This window comes from Oryzias latipes, chromosome 19, assembly GCF_053564925.1.
Source record: "Oryzias latipes strain Hd-rR chromosome 19, Olatipes_Hd-rR_3.1".
In the NCBI taxonomy this organism is placed as follows: domain Eukaryota; kingdom Metazoa; phylum Chordata; class Actinopteri; order Beloniformes; family Adrianichthyidae; genus Oryzias; species Oryzias latipes.
This window is the reverse complement of record NC_136255.1, coordinates 22,968,478-22,982,627: the sequence shown is the minus strand read 5'-3', so window position 1 is coordinate 22,982,627 and position 14,150 is coordinate 22,968,478. Positions and strand designations below refer to the sequence as shown.

The following is a 14,150-nucleotide window of genomic DNA, read 5'->3' as shown; positions in this document are numbered from 1 at the left end:
TTTTCAGAACGTGCACACTTCTCATCTCAGTTGCACAAAAACAATCTAAGATGCCGTTTATGGCTGTTCTGCCAGAATCGATGCTGTCAGCCTGAGACTGAATCAGTTATTGTGAGGGAGCCAAAGCGTTCAGACCTTTGACCTCAAGCTGCTTCATCTCTCAGTGGAGATGGTTTGCTGTCTTGTCTTTTTCACAAAAGCAACGACACGGCAGTGAAACTGCATGATGTATACGTCTCTTTGTCTTTTCACGTGTTGCAGAGCTGTAGATAAATGCGGCACACGTGAACCGTCTTACCTCTAGTTTCTCACCACATTTTCACACCATGTCTGTTGGTGAACTTTTTGCTTCATGACATTTTTATTTTCTCACCTAAAAACATTATGAAATACATTAAAAATATACTAAAAGTGGCTTATTGTGCTCCAGAAAAGCCATTTTTTGAAATCAAAAGGTGGCAACAAGTTACATTTATTTTCTTTTAAGAACCTTTAGTTAAATTGTAGTCTTAAGAGTACTTTTACTGCACAGAACTTTTTATATATTTAAGTGACGAAGAACTACTAATTCAGACATTTACCTCAGCCTTGGTTTGTCTTATTGTTACTCTTGTTTACCTTGTTTAATCTACACAAATTAAAGTCCTATTGTTGGCAAAAAGGACAGACGTATATTTTTATTTAATTTATTTATAAACTCCTGAAAGAGACATAAATTGTACAAAAAATTAGTGAATTAAAAATATTATTTTGAAGTTTTTGGTTTATTTGGTTCTTAACATACCTTGCTTCAAATAATTTTGTTGTATTTTCCATCTCGCAAGAAAAATAATCTTATCAAGAAAGCTTTTTAAAAGGCAAAATAATGTTAGTTTAAGTCTTACACTTTAAGAAAACATAACGTAGACCCTGTCATGCAGTCGCTACGTACATTTTGCGCATAGTGCATTGATTAAAATTGGTCATACGTAAATATACATGGAAAAAGTGAGAACAATTTTGGTCTTTAAAGTAGATTTTCACAGTTGTATCACAAATGAACCACATTAATACCACAGATGAAGTACTACTAAACCATGCAAAGAAAACGTAAATCAGCATAGAACATGAACTGTGTGTGATTATCGCGCTGTTTATACTTGTTTATGTTTAAATGCTGTTTATGCAATTCAGTAGTGATCTGTGCATCAATTGCATAATGTTACCATTGTGGAAAGCCACAATTTTGTGTATGCATCTCGCAAAATCATTCAAAATGGCATACAATTTATATGATAATTGCATATAAACTATGCAAAATATAAGTAAACTGCGTAATTCTCAAGGTACCAAACATTTTTAACAGCTACAAACTGAATGAACATGAAAAATGACTTTAAAGAACCTTTTTTTTTTATAAACATGTATAATTAACGCATTTAAACGATTACTCAAGATTTTATAGTTCTTTTTACCAGTTGCAGTTTAACTCTTTCATTATTCCTTTCGTCATTACTTGGTTGACTACATTTTTAAATGAATTTATTTTAAAGTAATTCTACTTGTATTCGAGTACAATGATTTGTTACTATGTTAATAACCTTCTGAAATGATCAAGCACAAATGTTGGTTTAATAAAATGGTTTCTTTAAGTGTCTGTCATGAAGAGAATACTCGAAACATCTTCATAAGTGCTTGTTATGAGTTGCTACCATATAGTGACTCATTCAAAAGGATGCTGACAATTACATTGTCTGTTTCGGAAAAATATTGGCACTGCAGCCTCCATCTGACTACCATTTACGTCCCCGTCTCATGACCATCTGCTTATCAGCATATTCATTTATGCATATGTCTAGTGTTCTCATACAATTATCATCATGAGCTTAAAATTCTGGAGGCTGTTACTACTCGACTCAGCAACCGCTTTGTCGTTCCTGTTTCACACTCTCTGATAGAACATGGTCGACAAGCCATCCATACCGGAGTACAAAGTGGCGGCGGTGCAGAAGTCTCGCTTCATTCTGCTCCACTACAGCGTCTCCAAGGCCCTGTGGGATTGGCTGATCCTGCTGGCTACCTTCTACGTTGCTGTCACCGTCCCCTACAATGTCAGCTTCACGCCGCACGATGACTCTGTCACGGCTGCACGCTCCACCATCGTCAGTGACATAGCAGTGGAGATGCTTTTTATCATCGGTGGGTGGTCTAAACATTTTTAATTGAGATGAAGTATTACTCCCAACTATAATAATTCAATATACTGTAAAACACTGGTCCTCAATCCCCAGGTGGTGGACCAGTATTGGTCTGTGGGGCAGTTAGTACTGGTAAACTGGTGTGTAGCCTGATCAAGATTGGGGACCACTGTTATATGTGTCAGCACCAAACCACAGTTCAGTTTGTGAAGCACCATCGCACAAATGAAGTTTATTCAAGGTTTTACAAAGAAGGAAATTAAAACATCAAACCAGGTAAAACCTGTGTGGTAGTGAAAGGGGGAAACTACCTCCTAATAGAGGAACAGGATGAAATCTGTGTCAGCGCCCAAACTAGTTTGGATCAGAGGTGACAGGAACAAAACAAAAACACTGGAACAGCTGTTGTACGATAGAGATAAGTTTGTAAAAGAAAAATGCGGATGAGAGAAGAAAAAGCACATGTAAGAAAGTCATCAACAATTCCTTTAGAAAATATCCTATTTTATTTTAAAAATCCCCTTTTGTTGTGCACCATCTCAAATTCAGTTTACACTCATGTGAATGCTTAACTGGAAATTTGCTTTAATAGACAGCTGGAATAACAGACGAGGTGTTACTGTGTCAGACCTAAAGATGTGTTGCTTGTTTGTGCTCACTGCAGTCTGACAGCTGGGTCAGATGATCCTGTCAGATTCTCTTCCCGATCCATAAGGACGCCTGAAAACGACAACATTTTCCATCTGTTAAACGATTCTACATGTTTTAGACGCAAAAGCTGCTTTTCTTTCCCAGTGTTCTGATTCTTTCACACTAGTTGACTTTGGAACGCGAGCTCTAATCCGCCTAAAAAAAGGCTCTTTGTTCACCTGTAAGTGAACTTTGGTGTGATTCACTCCAGCGTCAATGCAAAGGGACCAAAGAACAAAAGGGAAAAAAAAAGTAGAAATGTTTACTGCAGAAATTTAAAGGAGCACAGATCTCAGATTGGTTGGAAAAAAGGTGCAGGTGACTGCCACAAAGGATTAGTGCAACTTGTTGGTTTTCTTTACTGACTGAATAAGAACTGGACTAACTGACTCCTCCCCCCGTCATTCCAAACAGGAAGTGCTCACAAGCTCCAAGACGCCAAAGTCCCACAAACGTCCATAGAGAAAAAAACGGCTACTACTGTCATTCTATTTGTCAGAATAACCATACTTGTTCTGCTACCTTTTTTTTTAAAACATTTTCTAATTTTTTTTTTACAATATTTTTTCTGTAAGACACACAGTCCAATCAGATGCACCAATAAAAGTAGGTGGTCCTACATTGAACGTTCAAAGACATTGACAGATTTTGTGTGACCCACTTTCAAGTGGTAGGGGTGTGGACTTCCTCCAACAAGCTCACTCCTGATTGGCAGCAATGGTTGTCGTAGAAACAATGACTGACCGATTCGGACCAATTCTTTTCTTCGTCTTGCTCTAACATTGGTGCAACCTTATTGCAAAAAAATGGTGACGGAATTGACTTAATTTTGACGTAGCCAAAAGAATACCATTTACTACTCATTTACGTACTCGCTCCAGTTCTGATATGCAGTTGATAACTTTCTTCCGTGCCTTTTAAACTGTTCAGGTTTTGCGGTGGGTAACCTCAAATGGGTAGCTGTTGCAACTGCAAAGTATTTCAAAGAAATTAGTTCCTTTGATTTAAAAAAAATTTAAAGTGGAATTTTAATGTAGTTTAAAAGAGCTGTAAGTGTAGGTTATAGGTTGGCAGCAATGTTAGGCAGAGAAGTGTGTGAATGTGTGTGTGTGCATGGGTGAATGGGACTGTGACCGTAAAAGAGCCTTCAAGGAAGATATAAAAGCGCCATTTAAGTATTCATCATTCAAGTGAACCACCAAAAAAGGAATGATTTCTTCTAAACTTTACATTTTTGCTAGTTTTGCTCCTTCCTTTGAAAAATCAATGTGAAAACTTTTGCTGCTTTTCCTTGTATTTACAGACATCATCCTGAACTTTCGTACCACCTATGTGAGTCAGTCGGGCCAGGTGGTGTACAAAGGCCGTTCCATTTGCATCCACTATGTCACGACTTGGTTCTTTGTGGACTTGGTTGCAGCTCTTCCCTTTGACCTGTTATATGCCTTCAACATCACAGTAGTGAGTACGACAACTGTTTACGACTCTATGATTCATCTCAATGGCAACAACTCCATTGTACATGAGAGAGAAAATGTAGATTACAACTGGAAAAAGATGCTGTAGCTGGACTTGTGGCAATTTTAAAAACAAACACACAATCGTGAAACAGAAAAGAATTTTAAAAAGAAAAAAATTAATTTTAAAAATCCTTTTTGAAAGCAACACAAGCTGGAATACCTTTTTAGAAAAACTGATAAGTGGGTTGTCATGAAAAGTACAACCTCTTCATTATAGTTTAGAGACACATGTAGGGAAATAATTTAAATAATACAGTGAAAAGGCTTAATGTAGAAGATGTCAAAAGAAACTAAAGCTTTCAGGTAAGAGAAGGAAGACTTAGAATACAGTAGCACATTCATTTTAACCAACACACTCAAATGTTTCAAAGTTGTTGTTTTTTAAATCAAAGTATTGCTGGACAGTATTTTATGCATCATGTAACTTGATTCATTATTCAGGATTAGCACGTAAAACCTTAATTTGCTTTTTTATTTATTGCAAATAAGGCTGAAACAAAAAAAGAGGATCAATCCAACTCTAGATGAGGGATCGTTGTTAGCAAATGTGCTGATATTATTTAAATTGATGGTCTGGAAACTCTACAAATAAAACATTTCCAGTAAATTACTTAAAATTGTCTAAGTTTTGTCCCTTCCTGATGTTGCTTTGTTACTATGTGACTAAATATCTTTTAATTACAAACAAATACATAATTATTGATAGAGACAACAATATTTTAAAAAAGCTATAAACATTCAGATTTTGCCCATAAAAAAAAAAAGTTAAATTCAACATTGTTGGACAGTTATGTATTTCAAAACAGAAGTCATGTCTTGGAGCAGACAAAATGTTTGTCATTAAACTCCAGTCACATTGAATTTTAACGAAAATTGTTCAAATCAGATTTTTTTGTTTAAACCAATTCTGGTGATGCTACTAAACCACTTATACTCCCAGAATGCCAAACTGAACTAAAGAACAACAACCAAAAAACACTTATAGAAATACTTGAGGTCAAAGTAGAAAACAATACCAGTAATCCCTTTTAAATAAATGGAAACGCGCATGAACAGGAACATCTTCATACATGAGGTCTCCTTTGCATTTACCATTGTATCATTTTGGGATTAAATATATATTTCCAAACAATGTACATTCATCTGACACAGGTTTTTGATAAAAACATGGCCAGTTTTTGCAATATTTCAGTCCACTTGTGTGCTTCGATAGTATTTACCTAGTAACCATTTTTAAAAAGTGGTTGCAAAAAATGGCACAATGCCAATCAAAGAAATCAACTTTTACACATGCTTCGGACCGATGGATAATTAAGATAAGACGAGGCAAGATGTCTGTATTAATCCCTCAGAAGGGGAAATTGCACTGTTCCACAGCAGGGGGTGGGTAAGAGTAAATTGTTCTTTTCCTTTCGGCTTTTCCCTTCAGTGGTCGCCACAGCAAATCAGCTTCCTCCATCTAACACTGTCTTCTGTATCCTCTCCTCTAACACCAGCTACCTTCATGTCTTTGTTCAATGCATCCATAAACCTCCTTTTTGGTCTTCCTCTAGACATCTTGCCTGACAGCTCTAGCCTCAGCATCCTTCTTGTCGCAGGGTGCCAGAGGAAATTGGACTAATGTTGGTCGAAGGAGAGGAGGAAGGCGCGTTCGTACGAAAAGAGAACATAGAAAAACCTTGAGTGTTGGACTGAGAGTAGGGACTTTGTGTGTTGGAACTAACAAGTAAAAGTAGAGACTTGGTTGACATGATGCAGAGGAGAAAGGTAGACATACTGTGTGTCCAGGAGACCAGGTGGAACGTTAGCAAAGCTAGAAGCTTGCGAGTGTATATCCATGAAATAAACAATCCCAAAAACATATGAGCAGTGTACATACCAGGGATACCACAATTCTTGATTTAAAACCCAACTGTATGTTACACCATTAAACTGAATAGTGGGGAAAGTGAATCATTGCATCCCTAGTACGTACATACATGTGCAGTTAAATATCAAACATATTAAATGTACTCATATATTAAAATGACAAATTTCTTTTCTTTGTGGTTGTGTTTAGACCTCATTGGTTCACTTGCTAAAGACCGTGCGTCTGCTGCGCCTCCTTCGTCTTCTGCAGAAGCTTGACCGTTACTCTCAGTACAGCGCCATGGTGCTGACCTTACTGATGTCTGTGTTTGCCCTGCTGGCGCACTGGATGGCCTGCGTCTGGTACATGATTGGACGCAAGGAAATCCACACCAATGAGACCTGGGAAATAGGTAAGTCTGACAATTCTGGTGTTGTTAACTGTCTTCATGAGGTTAACCGTTTGTGTTTTTCTTTTTAAGCTCACAGTTTATACAACTTGTAGAGTTTTTCTGCCAGTGCAGCAAACGGATGTTTGTTTTGTCAGCTATAAATAGTTCTGGCTCACCTATTGGGTCTCTGGCTGTGTTCAGCGGTGGTGAGCCACGTACTCGTCAGCCGTAATGAGAACTGTCTAAAACCAGATTACGAGCTGGAAGCAAGCAGCCTTTTCTTTTTTTTCTTCTGTTTAAAAAAAATAAAAGCTCATCAAATGACAGCACGCCTCTTTTTTGATTATCATCCAAGAAAAATCAGAGATTATCCTCTTGATGCTTCTCATTTAAGCATGTTCACATACTACTGCAGATGTTGACAACAGCAGAACATCATGTTGCACAATGAGATGCAGTCAGCATGGGTTTTTAACAGCTCATGCTTGTGTATACTTCTTTGTATCTCAAAGGAGATTAGATCATTCCTCCTAACACACGGCTGTTTTACAGCAGGAAATGGTTGTAGCATGTCCTGCATCAACAAACCGCCTTCCTCACTCTGCATACAGCCTTTTTTTCTGACACACAACCAGAAAGACATTGTTCTTTGTCAGACACCACATCCAAGGACGATTTTGTCTCTAACATCCACCCCTGTGTTGGCTGACATGCTGCTAACAAGATCCTTATTGTTTGAACACTGTTTCTTGTTTTGGAGGATGGCTCCACGAGCTGGGGAAGCGACTGGAGACTCCCTACATTAACAGCACAGCAGGTGGTCCGACTGTGCGCAGCTCCTACATTGCCGCCCTATACTTCACCCTTAGCAGCCTGACCAGTGTGGGGTTCGGAAACGTCTGTGCCAACACCGATGCAGAGAAGATCTTCTCCATCTGCACGATGCTCATAGGCGGTATGTCTGACACCAGGTTGTCATCCTCGCATGCCGGTGCAGGGAATTCAGCTGGGATTAGGTGGAATTTAGCTGACCTTTAAATCACAGCTTGCTGCCATCTTTCAGAAAAAAAGATTATTTAAGCAAAGGTGGAAACGATGGGTGCAACAACCCAACAAAGACTTGGTAAACCTTTATGTTTTTGTAAAAAAAAAATGTTATGTACTGTGCAAGGTGACAAACCAATTAAAGATGGGATTTTATTGATGCTGAAAGCTCATGGTTCTATGGGATTAAAATCTACCTGGAAATAAATGAGTTAATATAAAGGGACTAATTAAAAAATAATGGTGTCCCACCTGAAACTGAACTATAGTTGTAGCACAACAAAAATATTTTACCACAGAGAAAGGAATCTGTAACCAGTAAAAATTGCCAAATTAGCTCTAATTCTGAACTAAAGTTACATCTGATTTATTTTGTCTTTTTGCCAATTTTTTACTGTCTAACAAATTTAAGAGGACAGTTTTTTTTATTTCAATCCTTTGACCTTTACTTCTTTTTTCAAACAATTAATTAATTTCAATTAATTAATTACTGTAACCAATTTTGTGCAAGTCATTAATTAATGTACATTTCTGAACAAAACCATATATATAAGTTGACCAGAAGGCTATTAACTACCAAGTAGTTTTATATTTGTTCCCTGGTAGGATTTTTGTGCCAGTGACCAATAACTAGTCATCGGTTTCCCAGAAAGACTCAGGTGTACTCGGGTACTGTTGGTTTTTGGGTTGTAAGGGCTCATGAAGGGTCTTAGAGAGAAGCCGCTACATCTTAAGGGGAACACAGATGCCAGCGGTAATCGGCTAAAACGCATTTATTTTAAATGCACCATTTGCACGTCCGTCTTCGCAAAAGTTCGGATGTTGTTTGTTTTCGTGGGTGAAACGCAGACATACTGCCCAGGCCGACTCTAGGTTGACGTTATGAAATGGGCACACCCTACAAAGAGCGAAAGGCGATGCATCAAAGATCGAGTCGTCTTACTTGCGAGTAGTAAAATGAGCTGCAAAAATAACTGTCATTACAAATCGTTCTTTTGGAAATGAGTATAGTTTACTGTGAAAAGCTTGAAAAAGCAAGGTACGTTGTGACCATAGAAAAATTGTTGTGTGTCTGTGTAATAAGTGTATCATGGAGTATTCGTAAGGCTAATGTACGTTGCAGGCATTTATGACGTTTGGTTGTTGTTATTGCACGGTGCCCTTCTGGTTCTGGTTAAGGCTTAATCAGTAAACAAGTCACTAGTTCATTTCCCAAAGCCTGATGTTGCTTTCACATTGGTTTTTGTTTGGTTCAGGCCAATTTGTTTCCTCATACAGTCTGCTTTGTTTGGTGTCTATAAAACTCATCTAAACTGTGGTCCGTTTAAAACAAGTGTACCAGTTCACACACTAGTGAACCCCCTAATGCGGTTCACTACAGTGTGGATGCAAAACAAATTAACCACAAAATGAAATTTGTCTGCTGGACAAAACACCATTAGCAACCATTTCTAGATCTTCTTTTTTAATTAGGACCAACTTTGCACCCAGAATTAATAAACTGATTGTAAAAACTTCAGTACTTTTTTCATTCCTTTCTGCTGTTTTTTCATGTATTTGGCTCTTGCAGCTCTGATGCACGCCGTGGTTTTCGGTAACGTCACCGCCATCATCCAGCGCATGTACTCCCGCCGGTCTCTCTACCACACACGCATGAAGGACCTGAAGGACTTCATCCGAGTGCACCGCCTGCCTCAGCAGCTCAAGCAGCGCATGCTGGAGTACTTCCAGACAACATGGTCTGTCAACAATGGTATAGATGCTAACGAGGTAGGAGTCCTCTTCAGTGTGATAGCTTTAGGAGGTGAGGCTCTCTGTCCTTAAGAGACTTCAAGGTTTAACAACCTGTTGGGAGATCCATCACTTATCCATTTTAATGTGTTGTTTTGCCAAAAGATAAAGAGATACCCCGCTGAAGTTGAGAAGAAGTGGTGATGCATTTTGTTACATGATTATCAGTGTGTGTCTGACTTGATTACATATCCTTTAAACAACAGCTCCTGCACAACTTTCCTGATGAGCTGCGGGCCGACATCGCAATGCATCTGAACAAAGACATCCTCCAGCTGCCCGTCTTTAAGGGGGCCAGTCGTGGCTGCCTGCGCTCGCTCTCGCTTCACATAAAAACCTCTTTCTGTGTACCGGGGGAGTACCTGATCCGGCAGGGTGACGCTCTGCATGCCAATTACTTTGTCTGCTCTGGCTCTCTAGAGGTGTTGAAAGATGACATGGTGTTGGCTATATTAGGTGTGTATCAAGGGGAAATACCAGTGAAATGTGTATGTTATAAAGTGAAGCCATCAAGTGATTCCTTATTTGGGATTTTAGGAAAAGGAGACTTAATTGGATCGGATTTGCCTGGGAGTGAGCAGGTGATCAAGACCAATGCGGACGTGAAAGCGCTCACCTACTGCGATCTCCAGTATATCAGTGTGCGCGGTTTGAGAGAGGTGCTGGAACTGTACCCCGAGTATGCCAGCCTGTTTGCCTCAGACATCCATAACAACCTCACCTACAACCTGCGTGAAGGCAGCCAGGGCGAGGTAACCAGCACACATCTACACAGAACCACGATGAAAAGACGCCATATGTGAAATTGTACATTTAAGATTTAGCTCCAGTGTCGACATTCTTTTGGCTATCTCAAATGAAAAAAAATACAAAATTAACCTAAGTCCAGTGGAAAAAACTGAATGCTTTTAAGTGGGCCTCGTTGTGTGAAAACTACGTTAGTTTTGGAGATTTGTAAAAAGTTTGAAAGCTGTTTTGGTTGGCAACATAAAATGTGAAGATATAGGTTTATTTATTAAAATGATGGTTTAATACAGAGTTGCAAACGCCTTTATTCCGACCTGTTTATCTTTTTTGTCCATTGTGCCATAATTTGTACAAAACTGGCAAAGAGAACATGAAAAAATAGACAAAAAGCTTTTAAACTGAAGCAAACTCTGTATTTTCTCAACACTATAGTCTGACAGTAGAATTGTGCACAGAAAATAATAAACAACAGTCATGCTGCCCCTTAAGGCACCTTTGTCACTCTCCTTGACATTGGTGCCCCCTTAGGTCTTCTCATCACTCTCCTTGACACTTGTTCTGTCACAGCAACCAAAGGCCAATTACAATGAGTGGGTACCACTGTCAGGCAGCGTCTCACCCCCCCCAAAGCACAGCAGGATGACATTACACCCACACAACCGACTCCCATCAGCAGCCGCTGTTGTTCTGAACCCTTGTTTAACAAATAGGTTGCAGAGAAGAGCAAACAACAACATGACAGTAATAAGGGTAGATACAAAATCTGAAATTTTCTATTGAGAAGTTTTGCAAAGACTTTTCAAAGAATATACTATTAAACTCTATTCTCAAATTTATTGTTATATTAATTCGTTGGCAACTACATTAGAAATATTTAATTCATAGTTTATGTTATCCAAAAAGACATTTTGATGTTTGGGGTTGTTAGTAATAAAGAATTAACATTGTAATACACTCAAAAGCTCAAAGTTGATTTTGCATGATGTAGTCCCTTTAAATAGGTTGAAGACCAGACCTTATTGTTGTTCAGGTGACAAGTGACAGTTTGAGGATTTTATTAAGATTTTATCTATTATAAATCTTTTTTTTTTCATCTGCACATGACCCCCTCATTCACATAATATTCATGACATTTTAATGTAAACTTACATAAACTGATGTTTGGAATAGTTGTTTCTTCTGGTTTTGGGCCTCAATTAAAAACCCACAACCCTACCCGCCAATTTTAACTGCACCCCCCTTAGTACATACACCCCTCCCCCCTCAATATATACATCCCAACATAAACACACACACATGCACACACACACTCTCTCAAACACACATACACGCACACACATTTTGCAAGGAAGGTGGGACCTAGGACCATCTGTCCCCTGCCTCTTCCCTGGTGGGGGGTACGGGCCCCTTTGCAACGGCGGCCGTGTCCCCGGGGTGCCGGCTTCCTGGGCCCGGCGGTGCTCTCTCCGCGCGGTGGGGGGGTTCACATTACATCTGAGCCGGGGGTGTTCGTGTCCCTGGGGGGTGGGTTCTGGTCCTTGCTCCTGAGTGCTGGGCCCCGCCAAATTTCCAACTGTGGCCGAGCCTGGTCGGGCCATATTTACAACACCCCTTGTGGGCCCTCTTTTTTCCCCGGGGTTCCCCCCTCCTGGGCGGGGGCGGCGGGCCCCTGCCTCGCTCTTCCCTGGACCAACCGTGGGCCGGGCGGATGGCTGCCTGGAGTGCGGAGCGGGTCTCCCTTGGGGGGTCCTTGCTCGTACCTGGGGTCGGGGCGGGGGGATGCCCGGAACTCCTGGGTGGTGGTGGGGTGCTCGTCTGGGGCTGTGGGCGTCCTTCTCCGGTGGGGCCCTGCGTTGGGTTCTCCCGGCGCGGCGGGGGGGCTGCTCTCCTGGTCGGGCTGGGGCGGCGCTCTCTTTCCCTCCGTGCCTCCCTGCTCTCTGGCTCTGGGGGCCTTGCGGCGGTCCTGCTGGCCCTGGCCTGGGCGGCGGGCTTGGTCGCCCGGGCGACGGTTGTTCCCTGCCGGTTCCCGTGTGGCGTTGGGGGGATTCCGGCTGCCGCTGCTGCTGCGGTGGGGGTCTTGGGGTGGGGATGGCTGGGCACTCTCCCTCCTTCTTTCCACGTTCCACCATCCATTTTAGAAGAACATAAACACTCACCTGAGCACAGGTGTTAGCTCACCTTTGCACTAACAGTTTGCTTTACTGAATGACTGAAATATTTCACACTAGTTGGTTTTAAGGCATAAGTATGCGTGTGAACACTATCTGTTTTGTATACATGTCGACATGTGTGTTTATAACATTTGAGTGTGTGTGTGGACAGGCTCCGCCCTTATTGTACTACATTTGAACCTTACCATAATGATTAACAACCAGTAAACTTGTTGCTTTATGCTGCTTCATGGTCTTATCCCCCTTCCCCTCCTATTATCACCCCCTACCCCCCCTCTCTCTAACGTCCCTCTCTCTTCTTCCCCTCTTTCCTTTTCCGTCCGGTCCAACACCAAAGACATGTTTGTAATTAATATAGGTTGGCCTCAATTACAAAAGGGGTTTATTCAGGCATACCTTTGGTTTGTCTGAAGATTAATAACCCCTCTTGTTAAAGTAAAATATGTCCAACCCAAGAGGCCCTCAGCTCTCATCTGACTGCCCAGTTGTTGGACAGGACAAGTTAAAAAAAAAAAAAAAACCCACTCCAAGAAAAATTGTGTTTCAGACGTTTTCAACATGTACTTGTGGGATTTTTGAGGATCGAGGAGATATATCACGACATAAAACTAAAATCAAAAGAGCCTTTCTGATAAAAAAAATAAATTAAATTGTTGTGAATCAGAAGCAGACGTAGAAGATACACTGTTTGAAAAGGAGCGTAGTTATGACGTATAGACTGGGCAGGCAGGCCACAAGCTCCCTGCTCAGTCCCCCCCACAACTTGGAGACAAATTTCTAATGATCTACTGGAACTATGCAGAACATATGTCCTAGCAAATGACACCATTTTTTTTAAAACTTTGATTAAAAATGTCATCATTAAAAGATTACTGGAAACAAAATAGTTAACAAGATGACCGGGGAGGGTCTTCAATCATCTCAAAACAAGTTCATAAGGGGAGTTTTTTTTGCTTTCATTTAAAGAACAATGTTTAATCCATTCTGCAACGTGACAGTTTTCCATCTTCACAGCTGCCTTTACCCCCCCGTAAGCTAAAAAACACAAGTTGGTGTTTCACTGTTACACGAAGACCACATCTCTGACTTACATGTTAAAGAAATACCGATATTTCCGTGTTTTTAGTTTATTTTTTGACCTTCAAAATGGCTCAAATGTAATGTTCAGAAGATATGTTGGAACTTTTCATGTATTTCCTCCTCTTGTTCACTATTCTTTGCAGCATTTTTTAGATGAATATTTTTGTAGAAAGAGCCAAAATGAGTAATTGTGAAGCTTTTTGTTCAATCAAAACTAATTATTTGTGTGTTGTGATGTGTGACTAAAGAACGACACTCCTCAAATTCTTTCACTCGTTTGTGTTCATTTGCTACCTCCAGCTTTTTGTTTTTGGATCCCACAGGCCTTTGTTTGTTTTGCCAATTAATTTAATCAATCGTTTTTAATTCAAGTGCGTTTCTTCTGTGTCACATCTGTTTGTTTGCAATTTTTTTGGCTTCCAGGAGTCTGAGATTGAGCTACAATTATGAAGAAATTGAAATCAGGATGGGTTTAATGGCACGTCTCTCACAGCTCACAGCAGGCATGCATATTTAAAATAACCTTTCATCAGTGGAGGGAAACTCACATGCGACCTCGGTGATGGACGAATGTTTAATTGGCCCACAAAAGCCATTAAAGAGGCTCATTATGATGTCCTTTTCGGGTTTGGGTTTCTGAATGACCTAATTGTCGGCTGCAGAAAGTTCACGTTGGTTTGATGCAAAACC

General features: G+C 40.3%; 1 protein-coding gene across 2 annotated transcripts in view; it reads left to right on the top strand.

The window, feature by feature from the left end:
- The window catches only part of kcnh4b (potassium voltage-gated channel, subfamily H (eag-related), member 4b), a 48,141-nt gene that overhangs the window by 22,560 nt on the left and 11,431 nt on the right, over positions 1–14,150 (top strand). For both annotated transcript variants that reach the window (XM_004080237.5, XM_011487937.4), the window contains exons 5-11: positions 1,938–2,178; positions 4,171–4,328; positions 6,447–6,648; positions 7,388–7,582; positions 9,242–9,441; positions 9,669–9,918; positions 10,000–10,214. In XM_004080237.5, the coding sequence (XP_004080285.1) occupies positions 1,938–2,178; positions 4,171–4,328; positions 6,447–6,648; positions 7,388–7,582; positions 9,242–9,441; positions 9,669–9,918; positions 10,000–10,214 (1,461 nt within the window). The remainder of the gene's footprint in view (positions 1–1,937; positions 2,179–4,170; positions 4,329–6,446; positions 6,649–7,387; positions 7,583–9,241; positions 9,442–9,668; positions 9,919–9,999; positions 10,215–14,150) is intronic.